Raw genomic sequence first — 19,724 nt, forward strand, 5'->3', positions numbered from 1 at the left:
AACTTAATAACTTATAAAATGTAATTTTTAGTAATGTAATTACTTTTAAATAAAACTAATGTACCTATTTTTTTTTTGCTACTTGACATGTAAAATATTATTTTTTACCAATAAATGCTATCTATCTATCTATCGATGCATATCCATAGGCCATCAAGGGTCAGCAATATTTGCATAGCAAATTTCCAATGAACGTACGAGTTTATGCCATCTAGCTTCTCGACGGGGATATCCGTGTTCTTTTTAGACATCTTTTAAGGTTTATTGGCTGGATTCGGATGAAGATTTAAAAAATTGCACACATAAGTGCAAATCTGTCGAATCTACATATAACCTCAAAACAAAAACTATATATCTAGCACCTTCTTGGTGTATATTCTTGCAGTTATAATCGCACGGCGTTATATCTGGACTCTAGTAAACTATTGGCAGATCAAGTGCGCTGTGGTTCGCGTCGTCGTGGATATGAAATAAGTTGTTAAGGTTACTTACGTGAGGTTATTATATTCTTCAATAAATTCCCAAAATCCAGCCAATGTTGTTTTATTATTTAATAAATAATAAATTCACAACATTGTGAATCGAATTTTAAATAAACACTTAAAAGATTAATTAGGATTATTAATTTAACTAAGGATCACAATAACGGAGCCATATTCGTGTTGCGGAGAATTTTTGACAAGAAGAAAGTGTCATAGATACAGTGACACCCAGATAGAGCAAACGTCATTCATGAGCTCTCATAGATTAAGTATACTATAGATCCAATGTGGGGTGTACATACAATATTCAATAATATCTCGTGCCTTGAATAAAGGAACCACTTCTTAATAATTATATTTTGGTATTGTTCCAGTATTAAGAGTATTAACACATTGGAGGACACCGAGATTATTGAGAAATTGGAAGATACAGCTATAATGGAAGAGGAAGACGTCTGAGCTAAGCGCTCTGTCCTCACACCCTCCGTCTAGTTTACGTTTGCAGTCATATCAAAAATACACACTGTATATTTATTCTTATTGCCCGTAAGGCCCGTCCTTAGATATATGTCAATGATTACGGGGATCTCGGAATTGGCTCAAATGTTTTCGGGGGCGTTTTAGAGTTTTTATATGTTTTTCAAGCAAAGAGTATTAAAGTTTACTGATTTGTAAAACTGTGTTTTATTAGTAAAATAACGGTTCTGATTACATTTCTTGAAAGAAAATACATATTTATATATTCCTGTAGACATACCAAAGTTAAGGTAATCTAAAGCTTTGCGCCTTTTTCTACTGGCAAAATAGTTTGACTGACTATTAGGTAGGTATTTGTATCATAATAAAACATAGTAATAAGCAAAATATGCATTTATTAGACGCGCACGTTTTTCCTGCGCCACTCTTAATAAGAGTCCGTTTTGCGCATGACGATGAGGAAGTTCTTGAGGAGCGCCTTCATCAATATCTACTACGATTTCCTCGGGAAGATTTCTGCAAGAAAAAGGAGAACATCGGTAAGTATATTAATTAGCATTAAAGAAGAAATCTGAAGATCCTAATCAAAATAAATAAAGAATAAAGAGTAAAAATGTGAAACTTTCTTCATCAATCACTGAACAATTAAATTTATTCCATTTGCCCTTATCTTCATTTAACAGGGAATTATGAAGTTTGTTTTTACTCTATTTGTAAAAACTTCTTCATGTGCACGGAAATATAATTACTAACGTAAATTAAACTCTTATTTTAATTCATAACATACTTCATTCAATATTTTATATTATCAAGTCAACAGAGTCAAAAAAACATGTCAAACAACTTTGCTAGGCAACTACCAAAAATCAGCTAAGCAAACAAGTAGGTATGTAAAGGAGGTTACATATCTTCACAGGAATATTACGCGAAACTCTGCGCAGGGGCACCATTACCACAATCCATCACAATCTGAGGGTCTACCGCGAAACAAGAAAATCGAAATTTCGTTATCTAACCTCTCTATCATAGCGATGAAGAGGCAGATAAGTAAATAAATTTCGATTTACATGTTTCCCGGTATGCCCTTTGTAAACAAACCGCCTTGCACAGTAGCTTATAAAACAAACGAAATAGAGTAAAACAAGTTTAGAATGAAAAACTTTAATTCACTGTCTTTTTTAACTATGGTATCTATAGCTACATAAACTAATTACTGGCATGGATAAACCTTATCCTATTGTAAGTACAGTTTCAGAGTAATCTAGCTAGTTGTTTTAAGGCTGCACCTGACGCCAACAGCCTCGCGCGTTTGAGCGGAACTTATACTCCTCACCGCACCACCCGCTGCAAAAGATCGAGCGCGCAGAACTATGCGTTCGAAATAGAATTTCGCTTGGTCGCGCGCGCAACGCAGCACACTAGCAACACGACTTGCCCCGCACTGACTATACGGGCGAGAGCGGGGTAATGGTAGGAACTTACGCGGGATTAAGTAACAGCACCATTTTAAGTAGAAATTTGGGAAGGCCGAGAAACAAATACAAATTTTACGATAGCAGTAGCGATAATGTAGATAAAATACTGTCACGGTTACTATCTAGTATACTAACTAAGAGAGAGAAATGAGTAGACTAGATTCGTGCAAATAAAAAAAAAACATTTAATTTAAAATAAAAATAAACAACGATCCGGAATACGCGGGGGCCACTTAACTAAAATGGATCGCAGGTTTGGTTTTTTAGGGTACTGTTGTGGGTACCCTATTATGGTGAGGAGATAAACGAAGATTCACTTTATTACATCTATTTATTCAGACTCCAAATTAGTATCAGAAGGTTACATTAATAGAAAACACAAACGTTTAGAGAAAAGGCGCAAGACCAGGCGGCGTCGCGGTATCGCGTATATATTAAGAATGTGCGCACTTGTCGAGCTGCGCTAAGCGACTGCTCGTACTAAATGTTCATTTAAACTGTTTACCAAAACTGCTGACTCTAACGCGCGTCGACGCCTTGCCGCTACAGTTTTATAAATTCACACAAAGATCCTATCCACTTTGCGGTTAGGTACTCTCGCCTGGGTTGTGCCGTCGGTGGTGTACGCGGACGCCGCAATTGTGGACGACTGTACTTGGCTGCCCGGGGCTTGATGAAGTGCTCGCCCTTCTACTGGCGAGAGTAGCGTTGGTGGTAGGTATGGCTGCGGTGGATCCTCCACCCAAAATAGCAGCCCGAACGTTGGACCCTGGAACGTGTCATCCAAATGTGTAAGGAAAAAAGTCCGGCAACGTAATTTGTGAGCATCCCCGGCAAACGGCAGAAAAAGAAAGCACCTGAAATGTAGCAGTGATGCCGTGGATGTTCACAATCAGAGTCGGAGATTACAATTTGTAAAGATGATGCAAGAATTTAGAATTTTAAAATGAGGGTGGAAATAAATTCTGATGCAATACCGTTACAGCAGCATGATCGGGCAAAATCATATTTAAACTAATGAATTTAACGTGAAATGATTTGATGATGCAAAGTAAAAACACTAGAATTATCTTAATACCTATTTAGCAACATAGAACTACATTTGCGTTAATAAATTGACGAATTGTGAAATTTGGGGTTTATTCACACTCGCGTTATAACATTGAACGTATTTACGACGCTAAACACTTTGAGGAACGTTAAGAGACGACAACACGAATATTAATTATATCATATCGGTTACATTTTCCAAAATAAGGTACGTATCAGAGACCGATGATCCGTGTGACGTGTGTTTTATCTCGAGTGTAGTTCGGGAATGGTGGGAGCGATTCGCTAATGCAACTCCCCATAAGTATATTCAACAAACAAAAGAACTGGTTACCGTGAGCGCTAAAATGTTGCATACGAAATCTTTCGAAGAGCGCTAAAACGGCGCCGACGAATACTTGTTGCATTTTTATGTTTAAATTTGAAAATACCAATTTGTAAAATTAGTTTTAAGTGGTATTTTCATTTATTCATGTAGTTTATTTAAATAATAGTACTTTCATGTAACGTATAACGTTACAATACTTACGTATAATTTAAAGAAACTTAGATTCGAACACATAAACGACGAAGAAACAAAGGTAAAGCATCTGCGGGTAATACATATTCTACTGCGAAGAAATTCCCCTATCATTTACGAATCAGGTGAAGCAAAGGATGTTCATAACCGAACACAATTTTATATTGAAACTCTTTAAGTTTTTTTTACTCTATTGTCTATAAGTCTATGGAAACAAAAGAAGACGAACAAGAGAAGAATTTGACTTGTCAATGAAATAAAAATGTGATAGTTTTGGTAGAGTTAAAATAAAATGATGAAGAATTAAAGTGAGTTGTTTTAATGTGGAGACACGGTCAGGACCAGGACCCCTTCTATTTATATTGTCTCGCACATAGGATACGCACTAAGAATGAAGGTCGAATTCATATTAGATTATACAGATTACCACCTTGTCAGACAGCGGAAATAAGAAAGCAAGTGGATAAGATGCTAAAAGATAACGTAGTACGAAAATCTCATTCCCCATGGAATGCCCTCGTACAGTTCGTGCCAAAGAAGATGGACGCATCGGGTGTGAAAAATGGAGAATGGTAGTCGATTATTGGCGTCTTAATGACCCACGGGAGATGATAAATACCTATTGCCGAATTTAACCCATTCATTGCCGAAGACGCGAATTCGCGTCCTATGTATGTGTAATCGTAATGCCGAGGACGCGATTTCGCGTCCTCGAGTTATTTGTTTTTTTTTTTGCTAGAAAACAACTGTACTTAAATGCTGATACCAAAATGTTACTTTATTTATGAAGGATAATATTATACTGTTGCTGGTTTTTGGATTCAGTGCATCTGTAATTTTCATAATTCTTATCTCGGATGCCGAAGACGCGAATTCGCGTCCCTTGTTATGTGTAATCGTTATGCCGAGGACGCGATTTCGCGTCCTCGAGTTGTGTTTTTTTTTGCTAGAAAACAACTGTACTTAAATGCTGATACCAAAATGTTACTTTATTTATGAAGGATAATATTATACTGTTGCTGGTTTTTAGATTCAGTGCATTTGTAATTTTCATAATTCTTATCTCGGATGCCGAAGACGCGAATTCACGTCCGATCGTAATTCCGGGGTCGCGATTTCGCGGCCTCGTTTTTTTACTAGAAAACAACTATTTATTTATTTTTTGAAGGAGAATATTATACTTCGGTTTTTGGATTCAGTGCATTTGTAATTTAGAAAAAATAGTTTTTGCTAGAAAAACACTTACTTAAAAAAACTTATCCCGAGATGTAATTTTTAAAGACAAATTGTATACTGTTAACGGTTATTAAAATAAACACATTTGTAATACTCAACATTTTCATTTCGGGTGAAGCGGAGGCGGATTCCCGTCCATTATGTTTATATTAGGTAATTGTCATTTACCTTTTATCGCGAAAAATATTTAATGATAGTAATTTAATCATGTGCCATATACTTTATAAGTGATTGTGGCAATTAATAATACGAACAGAGATGTGACTTATTTGAAATACTTGTATTTAAAATGCAAATACAAAATGCAAAATACCTATTTTGTATTTTGTATTTAAATACCTTTTAAAGAAAACTATTTTGTATTTTATTTCAAATAGTTTTTGGGACCTATTTTCTATTTTCAAAATACAAAATACTTTTTATTAGGTGAAGTAAGTAGGAGTTACAATCTCTTCTGACGTTACAATCCTTGCAACTCTCTCATTCTTTTATGGCGACCGGTCTGGCCTAGTGGGTAGTGACCCTGCCTATGAAGCCGATGGTCCCGGGTTCAAATCCTGGTAAGGGCATTTATTTGTGTGATGAACACAGATATTTATTCCTGAGTCATGGGTGATTTCTTTTTTTTTTGTGTATTTATTCACTATGATTTTTTTGAAACAGGGTTTAACACAATAAGCCACTATTGAAAACCTCTAGGGTTTATGTAATTGTTGGCAAGATCGCGCGGACCGATCACTTAGTTATGTTTTCCTGTCGAAGCTATTATTGTATCTATCGTTTAAATATCGACCTTATGTATATGTACTTAAGTATTTATAAATATTTATCATTGTCTAGTACCCACAACACAAGCCTTAATGAGGTCATTACTGTGGGACTTAGTCAATTTGTGTAATAATGTCCTATAATATTTATTTATTATTTTAACATTGAACTGGTGAATCTGTTTAGTAACGCCGCAAATGACCACAAGCGTAGCGAGAGATTAAAAATGTTGAATCTTAAGCGTTGCAAGGGTTTCAAGGCACGAGAGGTAAACAAACTTTTCTGCCCTGGTGAAACACAAACGAGACGTTTTCACCAACCAACGAGAGGTATATACTAGCTGTAAAACATTACAAATCTAAATTAATGCTTTTAATAATTGATCGTTAAAAACCATCACTTAAAATAAAAGTCCATTCAACCGGTAAACATGAGGAGACACAAAATTTGTACTCTAGAGGACTGATATACACACTATTTTTAAAGAATAAAGAAAGCCTTTCCAACTTGTAAATTCCGAGCAATAAGTACTAACTTTTTAATTCAGACTAGGTATTCACTATTTAAGAGTATCTTTTATCGCAAAGTATTTGTATTTTAAAAAAGCATTTTGAAAATACCTATTTTGTATTTAGTATTTTAAATACAAATTTGAAAACTATTTTGTATTTTCATTTGAAATAGTATATCAAGGAAGTATTTGTATTTTGTATTTAAATACTTTTTATAAAGTATTTTTCACATCTCTGAATACGAACTACTAAAATAATTTAGATACGCAGACATGTTTATGTCCAGGGCTACTAAACATTTTCGACTGTATATTTAACTATAATAAAATGGGTTGCATTTAATATTTAAAGTGTGAAGAAAATAATGATCTACTATATACTAAGTTTTGTTACTAGTCACGAATAAGAAATTATTACAACCAATATGGTATAGCCACTTGCGAGTCGTTAAGAAAATACCCGGTTTTACCTATGTATACTTCTTGTTAAAGTAATATATCTAAACGGAAAATAAACTTAAAAGTTTAATAGTAAGACAGAAGTATCCTTTTGACCCATTCATTGCCGACATGCCGACGTGTACATGAAACAAAAGAACGCGGTGACTAATACCCCTACTCTTAATCTCCCGGTGGCTAATCCCCACTGCAACCCCAGGTAAACCGTAAAGGATTGCAAATGGACTCACCTCATTTGCAACTTTATGTTCTTAGAGTTCGCAATTTCTTTCGTCCTATATTTTGTATTGTTTGCGTTGTGTTGACATTCAGTCCTCCGCTTATTTTTTGATTTTCTAAGCTTTTTCGAGTATGTGTTTGGAACGTTGAGCTTCTCTCCATACTACTTCTACGTATTGGACTGTTTTGGAAGATGTGTTGGAAGTGAATAGACGCAGTGACTTCTAATAGGATAACGAGGCTTGGGCGGTGAGTACGAAAACTTTATCAAATGTTATAAATTATGTTACACTTAATTTATACGTGTTGCGTGTATATTAGCTGTTTAATGTATTGTATGTAGGTACAAATGTTAAATAACGGTTTTAATTTGTATCTATTTATTTTATTTATATACATTAGTCTCTTTAAAGCACCTACTCAAATGATATGGTTTGATTACATGCATTGATAACCTTCTGTATAGGCCATAGGCCTACATAATTCCGTATTAACGTACGTAACGTATAAAGCGACTATACCTTATGTTATGTACAGTGATCGGGGATTTATTTATATATTTACTAGCATAATGATTGAGGTGATTCACCCCAAGAGGCATAGAAATCTCCGATCACTGGTTATGTATATTATAGTTGCACTAATTGCAGGATAATAAAAAACACCACGCAATTGAATTGACACAAGCCGGCTAATACTTAAAGCCAACAAAGTATATCTTGGTCGAAGTCGGAACTCATTCCTGTTGTAGCCTATTGGCGAGGTGTATGGCTACTACTGTTTGCAATTTACCTTAAAAATTAGGCCGTAAGGTAGTTATTTGAATGGTTTATTATCATATTACCTTTCATTATGAACTGTTTACGATCTGTTTTATGACCACTAAAGACGGATTTATCCGTCAAACGGTACAGATCAATAATAAAGCTACTAAACAATAAAATAAAAGTAATAATCATAGGTCGCACCACAAGGGGCGTTTTGCGGGCACGTCAACTGGTTTGTTTTACAAATAAACCAATTAGCAATTTACGTTTGATGCATAGTTTTTGGTGTTTTTATTCAAAAAAATCTGATTTATTCGTAAATTACTAAGTAATTGATGTATTTGTAAAGCATACTTACCCATTAACCCTATTTAAAAATGTTGACCCTGACTTTTTAGTAAATGGTTAGAAATAAAACAAAATTCAAGTTACCAGTATCTTTTTATTTTTCGAAAATCCTTAATTTTCTATGATAAAGTCATTTTTAATTGTGACTTAAGTAAAAAGGGCTTATGTACAAAATGGGGTTATTTGGCGGGTGCTGTGTTGCAAACGTAAGAATTTTAAGTAGGGTAACCTGTAGTGACAATCGCTATAACAGCGAAACTATACGGATCGCGGGGAGGGGTGCAAGGGGAAAGACAAGCGGCATGCAAGTCTAAACGCGTGTCCCAGTGTTGCTTCAGCCGGCGTGCGACGGTAACGTAAGGAGGAGCCCACATTGATTTTCGACAGTCAAAAGTAAGTTTTTTTGTTCGATTTCTGTTTGTAATTACGGTTATTTGTACACAGATAGATTGCCTTTTATTTTTTTTTGTTATAACTTGAACATTGGCAGTTACTTACGAGTAATTACTTTTAATGCAGATCTTTTTGCTCAGTCATGGTCATTTTTTGTTTTCAAAAGTATGCGTTGGGTACGGTTGTGACAAATTTTGTGGGTACGATTGTGACATTGCTTTTTTTGTTTTGTTTTATTTTAGATGCCTAGGAAACGCGTGCGGAAGACCGAAAGAGGCCTGTCTGATATGAGTAAATATGAAAATGCTTACGAAGAGGTGAAACGCGGTTCTTCATTACGGAGAGCTGCGGAAATACACGAAGTTAATCGCATGTCGCTCTTGCGATACCTACGCAAACGCGACAAAGCCGGCGATGAATCAAGATGAATGGTTAATTTTTCTTTGTTGTGTTATAGTTCTGTTAAATTTTTGTAAAACTTTTTCCAGTTAGCTACAGTAATTTAAAGTTAAGTTAACAATTTGACTGATTTTAAAGAAGACTGTTATATGGTACAGTGCTATATTAGTTTTAGGCTCTGGTCTCGCGTAGAGTGCGCAGGTGATAGTCCCCATCACATTTGTCACATGTTGAATTTGACTCAGTATTTTAATTGGTACATTTATAAATGTTTATTTTTTCTTTGTTGTGTTACAGTTTTGTTAAAATTTTGAAGTAGTTAAGCTAACATTTTTACTGATTATAAAGAAGACTGTTTTATGTTACAGTGCCTTATTAGTTTTAAGAAGAGAAGTGATCACAGATATTCGCTTTTTTGCCATAAAGTGATTGTTAACTTTGTTTAGAAGAAGATTATGTTGTGCTCAGTTAATTATTTGTAACAATAAAAGTCATTAAAACTATTTGGATTTATTTTGTATGCCTGTCACTACCGACCCCAACCACTGTCACAACCGCCCTTGGGGTGTGGCCGGTTGTGACACTTTCCCTTTTTTTTTTAATTTGATCGTATGCCTAATACAGCGTAGCTAGGGACAATTTTTTATCAATTTTAGGTAGATAAATAATCAAATTAAGTATTAAAGTGATTTTTCTCCCAGCTAACTGGTAAATTTACAAAATTATAGGCGATCAAACCAAAATTGTCACAACCGTACCCAGCTTACCCTATGTCGGCAACTTATTTTTATAAACCGCATTTTTTTAGAATATGAAGAAAGATATTCGACGTCGATTAGTCCCGAAGATGTTTTAGCAACCAAGGCAGCCCACGTGACAGCCATGTACCGGCCGTGTCACAAATAAAATAAATAAATAAATAAAATATCGTCAGTAGTGCACTGTATATTATATTGATTAAATCTTAACCAACTTTCCCAAACTGACAGAACAAAGAAAGAGCCGCCAATTGCAAAAGCTAGACCCAGAGTACAGTGAGCTATTGAAAGAAGTTCGAAGGAAGGTATCCATTAGTTCAACTTCAAGTGACGAATATCACGATTCCTTGTCAGAGCTGCCATTAAATTTGATAGAAAATATTGTGCCATTAGTTGAACTCTCTAGTTTGAATAGGAGTATCATAGAAGGTACAATGACCACATTTGAATTTGATGAAGGTGTGCAGCAGTCTACATTCAAAGGTGAGGAATTCTATACTCAGCATATGAATGACTTGATGCGCCGTTATATTCATAAATCCATTGATGAATGCCCCCCTTTCAAATTATGGAAGTTCTTGAGATCACTTGGAGTGGGCAAAGTTCCTCAGTGTTCCTCAGGCACTCTTGACCTGGACTCAATCAATCGGCATTTTAGCACATCCCCGGTGACATTAGATCCTTCCGTCAAGCATGCAACATTATCTTCTCTTGCCAATAACCTTCGCTCTGACTGTGACTCTACTTTTACTCTTGACAATATTTCTCCACAAGAGGTTGTTACAATCTTAAAAAATATTAAAACGAAGGCTGTCGGTGAGGATCACCTTAGCCTGGATATGCTTATGCTCGTGGCGGATATAATTGCCCCTATCTTATCCGAAATTATAAATTTCTCCTTTTCCTCTGGTACATTCCCTGCTATGTGGAAACTTGCTCATGTTATCCCTCTTCCTAAAACATCTAATCCCACATCCTTTTCTCAATATCGACCCATCTCCATTCTCCCAGTTTTGTCTAAAATCATCGAACATTTTGTTAATCGTCGCCTCATTTCACATCTCCACAAGCATAATTTGTTGAATCGGTTTCAGTCAGGTTTCCGCCCCGGGCATAGCACTGTCACGGCTTTGGTGAAGGTCACTGATGACATTCGTTTTAATATTGAGAATAAAAAGCTCACGGTCCTGGTACTTTTAGACTTCAGTAGTGCCTTTAATGCGGTGGATTTTGATATTCTCCTTCATATCCTTCGTACGTTAAATGTTTCTCCTGCAGCTTTGTCTTGGTTCCGTAACTATCTCTTTGGGAGGCGCCAGCGTGTCAAGGTTGACGACAAGGTCTCGGAGTGGTGTGACCTTTCTGCTGGTGTCCCCCAAGGAGGGATACTCTCTCCTCTCCTTTTCTCGATCTTCATTAATGGCATTACTGAGTCCTTAAATTGTAACTTCCACCTTTACGCGGATGATTTACAGATTTACGCAGCGGCTAGCATTGATGATTTTTCATCTTTAGTTGATAGAATAAATGGCGACCTTGAGTCAATTCGTTGCTGGGCGAATAAGTTTGGTTTGAAAGTTAATACAAAAAAATCGCAGGCAATTGTCATTGGTGGTCCTTATTTTGTGTCCAAATTGTCAGAGATGGTGGTACCCAAAGTGCGTTTTGATGGAACAATTATCCCTTTTTCTTCTACAGTTAAGAACTTGGGTATCATCATTGATCAAACCTTGTCCTGGTCAGCTCATGTTTCTGACATTAGCAATAAACTTTTTGCGTCTCTCCACTCACTAAGGCGTCTTCAAAATTTCCTTCCTCTTCAAACCAAAATAACTCTCGCATGTTCACTTTTACTCCCGTTGTTAGATTACGCTGATACTGCTTTCTTGGACCTTAGTGAGGAGTTACTGGACAAACTCGAGCGATTGCAAAATATTTGTATTCGATACATTTTCGGTCTACGTAAGTTTGATCATGTATCCCAGTTTCGATCTCAGCTTGGCTGGCTTCCGATTCGTCGTCGACGAGATGTGCATGTCCTATCATTGCTTTTCAATGTTCTATTTAATCCTGCTTCGCCACCTTACCTTTCCGAAAGGTTTAGTTATTTAGCTGCTGGTAGTGGTCATCGCCTTCGATCAAGCACCAATCTTTTACTCACGATTCCTTCCAATACGACGCGCACATACAAGAAATCCTTTACTGTCCATGCCGTCAAGTTATGGAACGAGATTCCGGTGTCCGTGAGGCAATCCCAATCTGTAGCATCACTCAAGGAGAAGCTTAAATAATTGTGGCTTTCCGATACTTTGGTTACGACTTCCTAGTTCTTTGGAGTACTTCTACTTTTTTAATTTCCTTTACTTTTCTGGTTCGAATTCATATTTATTTATATTATATATTGAATATTTATTTATTTTTATTTATATATATATGTATGCATTATTTTATGGTTATTTTTCTATCTATATATATTTGTATCAATGTGTATTCAAAACGTGCATTTCATTAATTTCAGTGATTGTACACTTTTGTTTGTGTTTGTCATTCATTCACCGTTACTTCTGTTTTACTCATTTCCTCAAAGGTTAACTGGAAGAGATCCCATACAGGGATAAGTTCGCCTTTGTTGTATTTAATTTACTCTGTAACTGTGTTTTTCGTGTTTTTATTTCTATGTACAATAAAGTATATACATACATACATACATACATACTTGTTATTAAGTGAGCAAAAGAATCTAGAAAACATTTTATGCCAAGGTAAAAAAATACGTGAAAAGTTGAAGAATGTTCAGCCAGGGTCGTATTTGGAAATAGGTGGGCTTATGGCTACTCAAGAAGAACCACTGCAAATAAAGAAAGGTGGACCTGGGCACACCATTGGTGATGGAGAGTATACATTAAATCGTCTAACTGGTATGTGCTGCTTATTGTGCTAGAAATCGTGTAACCCCTCTGGCAAAATGTGCAATGGCCATTTCTTTGGGCATAGGTGATACAGATAAAAAACTGTATTATTCAGCTGCTCCAGGTGCTGAACATTTTACCGAAGTATTTGACTACTACCCACTCCTCTGTGCCATACAGCAACTCAAGAGTGGTAAAGTATCTAAAGAAAGCATTGCAAGAATTGCATCAGTAAAGAATAAGGATGGTGTAACTTTAGCACAGCGCTTAGTTGCTGATAAGGCTAATGTTACTAGTAAGGTCAATTGTTTTGGAAAGGGAAATAATTAAAAAAAAAAAAAATGTTTTCCGTTTCTACAGGCTATTATCTCGAAATGGTTTTTGAATAATGGCAGATGAAAAATTGTCGTACCCTTAAAATGTCCCCTGGAGTGCGACGTGTGGTAGTATTAATAATGAGAATATCCTGAGCTGTCACTTTTTCCAAGGGCGACATTTATATTTTAAAAGATAGTTTTCTTTAAGTTTGAAATTAATAATAATAGATTACAATATAATATAGTTTCCGCATGGTATTTTATAAGCTACCTACGTATTCTAAATAAAAAAAGATTTTGTTTTCTGTTAATGGAATTGTTATTCTTTCACATAAAACGATTTAACGAATTAAGGTTAACACTCATGTAATTAAGTAGTAATTATACGCGAAAATTCGTTAAATTTTAATTTCTTTTTTCTTGTTTTAGTTTAAAATGGAACAAAGACCGTCGAGTTCACGAGACCCTGTTGACGATATCTTCGCTACTTTATCTTCATGGCAGGAGCCGGAAGACGTGGTTGAGGAGGATTCTGGTATACAAGAATCACTATCATTAAATGAACTGTACGGCCTTCTCAGTGAAAATATCGACCATCACTTGGAAGTTGAAGAGGATGAAGATGGTGCTGACACAACGGAAACAAATCTGCTGGTGGATTATTTAACTATGGATGACGATGACACAGATCATCATGCAGCGTCGACAGAGACAGTTGAAGACTGGTTGAATGGTAACCCACCGGTTCAAAATGATATTCGCTTTACTGCCGTTCCTGGCTTGAAATCTGATATGGCAGGGAAAAGTCCTATTGACTTTTTATACCTTATTTTGATGCCCAGCATAATGGACTTAATTGTCACGTGCACCAATAGATATGCGAATAACTTACTACAATCACCGCTACGGCCTCACAGTCGCATTAAGGAGTGGGTCCCGATTGATGTAAATACGTTTAAGACGTTTCTCGGTATCCTAATTCACATGGGGACAATAAAGTTAAATAGAACTGTGGATTACTGGAAGACTCATTATTTATTTCCAAATTCAGTAATTTCAAAGTACATGAGTCGTAATAAATTTCTACTTATAATGAAAGCGTTAAATGTTCAACGGGAGGCCGGCATGCAAAGCATCAAGAAAATAAAATCGCTGCTAGATACATTTAACGACGTTATGAAGAACATTTATCATCCTACAAGAGAAATAGCGATAGACGAATCAATAATGTTATTTCGAGGAAGACTATCGTTTCGTCAATATATGAAATCCAAGCGACATCAATATGGAGTGAAGTTTTATAGTCTAGCAGACGTACGAGGAGTTTGTTGGAAACTACACATGTAGTACACTGGTGCAAGGGACACTCTTGTCGGTGGACGTGGGCATTCTCACAAAGTTGTAAAGTTCTTAATGAAAGATTTGGAAAATTTAGGGCATTCGCTATATATTGATAATTATTACAGCAGTATTGCCCTAACAAGAGAACTACTCATGAAGTAAACATTTTGCACCGGTACATTAAATGTAAGGAGCCTGCTAAACATAATGTAAAGCACTATATAGAGACTTCGGGACCTCCGGTTTATGCGCGCGCTAGGCCGTTACCGCGAGATAGGTACGAACAGGCGAAGCAGGAATTTCGTAACATGCAAGCTTTAGGTATTTGCAGACCGAGCAAGAGTCCCTGGGCAAGCCCACTACACGTAGTGCCGAAGAAGGACGGGCAGATCAGACCGTGCGGCGACTACAGGAGGCTGAACGCTGTCACCAAGCCGGACAGATACCCAATTCCTAGACTACAGGACTTCACGTACGGATTATCGGGTAAGTCAATATTCACAACTCTAGATATCAACCACGCTTACCATGCCATTGAAATCGCGCTAGAAGATATCGAGAAAAGCGCGGTGATCACACCCTTCGGCTTATTTGAGTTTACAAGACTCTGTTTTGGGCTCAGAAACGCAGCACAGACGTTCCAGCGCTTCATGAATGCACAGCTGCAAGACATAGAAACCATCACTGACGAGCAAGGCGCGAGTTCATCCCTATTTTGCTACATAGATGACGTAATAATAGCATCAGAGAACGAGAACGTGCACAGAGAGCATTTAGGTAAGGTACTTGAGAGTTTTGACAGAGTAGGTTTGACAATTAATTTGGGCAAGTGCCAATTTGGGCTGTCACAGGTTTTTAGGTTATACAGTGTCGGCAGACGGACTGCGACCGCGCAACGATAAAGTTAAGGCAATTGTAGACTATCCGAGACCAGAGACCGTCGAGCAACTTAGAGGTTTTTTAGGAATGGTTAACTTTTATAGGGCACATTTAGGCAAAGCGGCGGATGTGCAGAGTCACTTAAATAAGTATTTACATAATTCAAAGAAAAAGGATCAGTCCAGGATCGAGTGGGACGCTGCAGCAATGACCGCGTTTGAGCAATGTAAGGAGAGCTTAAAAAACGCCATTACATTGTCGTTTCCGGTCCCAGACGTTCCGCTAGCGCTTATGACAGATGCATCGGGAACCTCAGCGGGTAGCGTGTTACAGCAGAGAGTAGACAATAGCTGGAGACCGCTAGGTTATTTTTCGAAAGCGTTTTCAGATGCACAAAAAAAGTATAGTACATATGACAGGGAGTTGACTGCAATATTCATGTCTATAGCGTATTTTAGGAATATGATAGAGGGCAGGAGATTAATAGTGTACACGGACCATAAGCCTCTCACGGTAGCGCTAACAAAGGTAGGGTCAGCAAAAGAGACGCCACGACGAGCGAGACAGCTAATGTATATCAGCGAATTTACGAGCGAGATAGAACACATTAGCGGTTCGCAGAATATAGTTGCTGACGCGCTTTCACGTGTAGAAACAATAGCTTGCCCTGTAGTCATCGATTTCGAGGAAGTTGCGCAAGCACAGGAAACCGATAGGCAGTTTGCAGAATTGCTTACAGCGGACAAAACGAAATATAAGTTGTTAGGTATGCCAAACTCAAAAGGTAAGGTTTATTGCGAAATATCAGGTGATAATGCTCGACCGTATTTACCAGAGAAATTCAGGAAGATAGCGTTCGAGGCCATTCATCACATTAGTCATCCAGGCATTAGGACCACACGCAAGATGGTAGCCCAGAGGTATTTTTGGCCAGGCATGAATAAAGATGTAGGCACATGGGCAAAGGCATGCGTGCAGTGTCAGAGGGCAAAGGTAAGTAGGCATACAGTTTCTAAATTAGGACAATTTGAAGACGCGGAGAGGTTCAGACATTTACATGTGGACATCGTGGGGCCCTTGCCCACGACAGCTCAAAATTTCAAATATATAGTTTCAATGATAGATCGACGTACCAGGTGGCCAGAGGCCATTCCAATAGTTGACATGACAGCTGAGACAGTAGCGAGAGTGGTTTATGGAAATTGGATCTGCAGATTCGGTTGCCCAAGTTTGATTACATCTGATCAAGGCAGACAGTTTGAGAGTGATTTGTTTAAGAGCTTAATGAAATTTTTAGGGGTACACAAGGTACGTACAACCCCATATCACCCAAATAGCAACGGGCTTGTAGAACGTTGGCATCGGACAGTTAAAAGTAGCTTAAAAGCCAGATTAGCAGACAACGCGTCCTGGGCTGATGAGCTACCTACGGTTTTGCTGGGACTTCGAGCAGCATCCAGGTCAGATAACGAAGTAAGTGCAGCAGAAATGCTTTACGGTCATGTTTTGAGATTGCCAGGTGATTTTTACACACATTCCAAAATAAATTGCAATGACCCTTTTTCATATGTAGAGAAACTTAGGTCGATCGTCGATAGCCTCCGTCCCGTGTCACGAGCGAATAGCGATTCGCGTAAAATATTTGTCCACAAAGAATTAGAATCATGTTCTCACGTTTTTATAAGGAACGATATGGTGAAAAAACCGCTTACTCCCAATTACGATGGACCATATTTAGTTTTAAATAGGAGACCTAAAACTTTTAAAATTCAGTTACCCAATAGACAGGTAGAAATATCGATTGATAGGCTAAAGCCAGCATTTTTATTAAAAGAGCAACCTGAAAGCAATAATAATTCTGGTAGTAACAGAAGCGTAGGTAATGATGGTTTAACCACAACTACCACAAGTGAGCCTACAAAGCCATTAGTGAGTAAAACGCCAACACCTTTAATTCGTACCACGAGGAGCGGACGCACGGTAAATAGGCCAGTTAGATTTATGCTTGATGAATAAAAATTGTAGCACGTAGGTTGCACAGTTGAAATATAGACAGTACTGAGACTCGTTTCCGCTTAGGTATTTTGCAGGGTTAGGTTGTTTGTACGGAGACGTTGCCTAGGGATGGCACATTTTAAATTTTTGAGATTTTCCTGGAAATTGTGAAATTCGGGTCCAGCTACTTTGTTTTTAATTTAGCATCTCCTGGATGGAGCCTGGACCCCGGGGGTAGATTTTCTATTTCCCGAAAGTAGTGTGGTAGCCATTGCACTGGGTGGATGGCTACATTTCAAATAGTAATTATAAGTACCGGTTTATCAGTTTCAAGTCGGGCTCTGAAAAACGAGACCCGCAACTTAGGTAAGAGTTTTTATACTGTAGTCATAAATGTTTTGTGACATTGTTTGATTCTTTTTAAAAAACGTATCGAAGCTGTACGTGACAATGTAAGAAAAAATGTAATGATTTGTTATTTTTGATCCATATTTAAGTAAGATGTATTAGATTAACTACAATTATATTCAATATACAGTCAGTACAGCACGTTGTTCCACGTTAAAGAGTAAAATTTCCTGTCAGTAAAGTTGTTTTGAAAAATTGTAAAAATGGGTTTAAGTCAAGGAAAGGAGGAAAACAACTCGCACAATGCCATAGCGATAGCAAAAGTGGAAAACTTGTCTAATCAAGTGGAGTCAAAACTAAATTATGTGGGAATTGGACTAATCGCATTGGGAATAATTTTGTTGTTGGCAATATGTTATTTTGTGAGAATGAAATGCAAACAATGTGCTAGATCGTGGGTGCAGAAAACAATCGGAAATTTACCACCCACAGCTATTAAAGTTCATACTGTTGCCAGTCCCCCACAACAAGTGTATCAATAAGTGTTGTTATGAAGTGCTCAAAGGTGTAATTGTAATCGCTGTTAAGTTCTCAGAACTATGGACCACCACGTTCATTATAAATGAAACAACAATGTTATTATTCAAACGTGTAATGTAATAGGTATAAGTCTTATTTCACAGCTCTTGTTTACATTCGTAGCGCTAGAATACAATATAAGCATTTTTTGCATATATTTAAGCATGAGGTATGTGTCACACTCATAGCGAGTAAGATTGTTTTGTTAAATTTGATATTTTTTTTCTTGTTTCTTGTATTGTTGTACTTTGATTATTCTTTTCCTTTTCTTTTTTCAAAAAGGGGGGGAATGATGTAGCGGCAATGAGGAATAAATCAAAAGGAGAGGCCCTATTTTACTATATACACTTCGAGTTATACGAATATACAGTAAATCGATATAGCAATCACAAAACACAATTTGTTTCTTTCCTACCCATAGCGCATTCTGTGCGCGAAAAGAGATAGCACGACATTTCGCAATCTTCTATTCCGATTTCGTTTGACATTAATACCACATGTCTGTTTCCGGCTGCCGGCCGCCATTTTACTGACCACAGTGTTCAGTGTTGCCAATTCAGCTCTTTTAGAGCTAGATTTGGCTCTATTTATCATGTATCAGCTCTAAAAAAACCGTTTAGCTCCTTAGCTTCTTTTTACGACTATTCCAGCTCTTTTTCAGTTAGCCATACCACGGTGGCTTTCCGGCTTCGAATCCACTACCAAAGTGCAGGTTAATTATTGAACGCAACCATTTTGTATTGTACTTAACCATAGATCATAAAGAGATTCGGGTCGACGGCGCGGTGCGAACGGGGAATTCCCCACAGTCGCCGTACACGATTTCTTTCTTGCGCTTACATGGTATTCATTCATCTTACGTATGTGAAAAGTTTATGTCATTTGAGAGATTGGTGCTTGTTTTGTTCTAAAGTTAAGTTTGTTTGTTAAGAAAGTGACTGAAGTGAAGACTATTGTGAAATTATGTCCTGTAGTAAACCATACACCCAGAAATTCCGCCAGGAATGGCTCTCTGAGCCTGATTTTCCGGGCTGGTTAAAAGAAGTCAGCAATGACAATAGGAAAGCCTTCTGCAGTTATTGTCGATGCGAAATAAACGCAAAACTTAATTAATCACATAAAGCGCAAAAAACACTTGAAAGCTGCCCAACTAGCAAGAGTCTCAGGTTGCGCACTTTATAAAACTGATGAGCTTATAGAGCTCTTATTATTGTTTTGGAACATATCATCACTCTTATATTAGTCTTAGACAAGCTAGTACCGGCTTTAGTAAGGTCAGTCTTATTACCTAGTCTTATATATGTATATAAGAGCATTTTATAATACTATTATAAACCTCTTGCTCTTACAAGAACATTTACGAAGTCTCATTGAACTTGAGAGTGCCTGGTCTTATATACCCTTTCTCTAAGTTCATTTGATTTTATATTAGACTTTATAAATGCTATTGTAAGAATGTAAGACTAATAATAAATAATAATAATAAATAAATAT

The 19,724-nt window shown here is 37.1% G+C and overlaps 1 protein-coding gene across 1 annotated transcript; it reads left to right on the top strand.

Moving 5' to 3' along the window:
- The first annotated feature begins 1,414 nt into the window (after positions 1 to 1,414).
- Positions 1,415 to 13,723, top strand: LOC133525338 (uncharacterized). The gene is made up of 3 exons (XM_061861626.1): positions 1,415 to 1,498; positions 12,594 to 12,801; positions 12,857 to 13,723. The coding sequence occupies exons 1-3, from the start codon at positions 1,415 to 1,417 to the stop codon at positions 13,099 to 13,101; spliced, it is 537 nt and encodes a 178-aa protein (XP_061717610.1). The 3' UTR covers positions 13,102 to 13,723.
- Positions 13,724 to 19,724: the final 6,001 nt, after the last annotated feature.

The sequence above is a fragment of the Cydia pomonella genome, chromosome 14 (assembly GCF_033807575.1).
Source record: "Cydia pomonella isolate Wapato2018A chromosome 14, ilCydPomo1, whole genome shotgun sequence".
NCBI lineage: Eukaryota > Metazoa > Arthropoda > Insecta > Lepidoptera > Tortricidae > Cydia > Cydia pomonella.

Coding starts and splice junctions, on each gene's coding strand:
- LOC133525338 (XM_061861626.1), top strand. CDS start 1,415: ATGAGGAAGTTCTTGAGGAGCGCCTTCATCAATATCTACTACGATTTC. Junction 1,499..12,593: donor CAAGAAAAAGGAGAACATCG/GTAAGTATATTA, acceptor TTATTAAGTGAG/CAAAAGAATCTAGAAAACAT. Junction 12,802..12,856: donor TATGTGCTGCTTATTGTGCT/AGAAATCGTGTA, acceptor CTTTGGGCATAG/GTGATACAGATAAAAAACTG.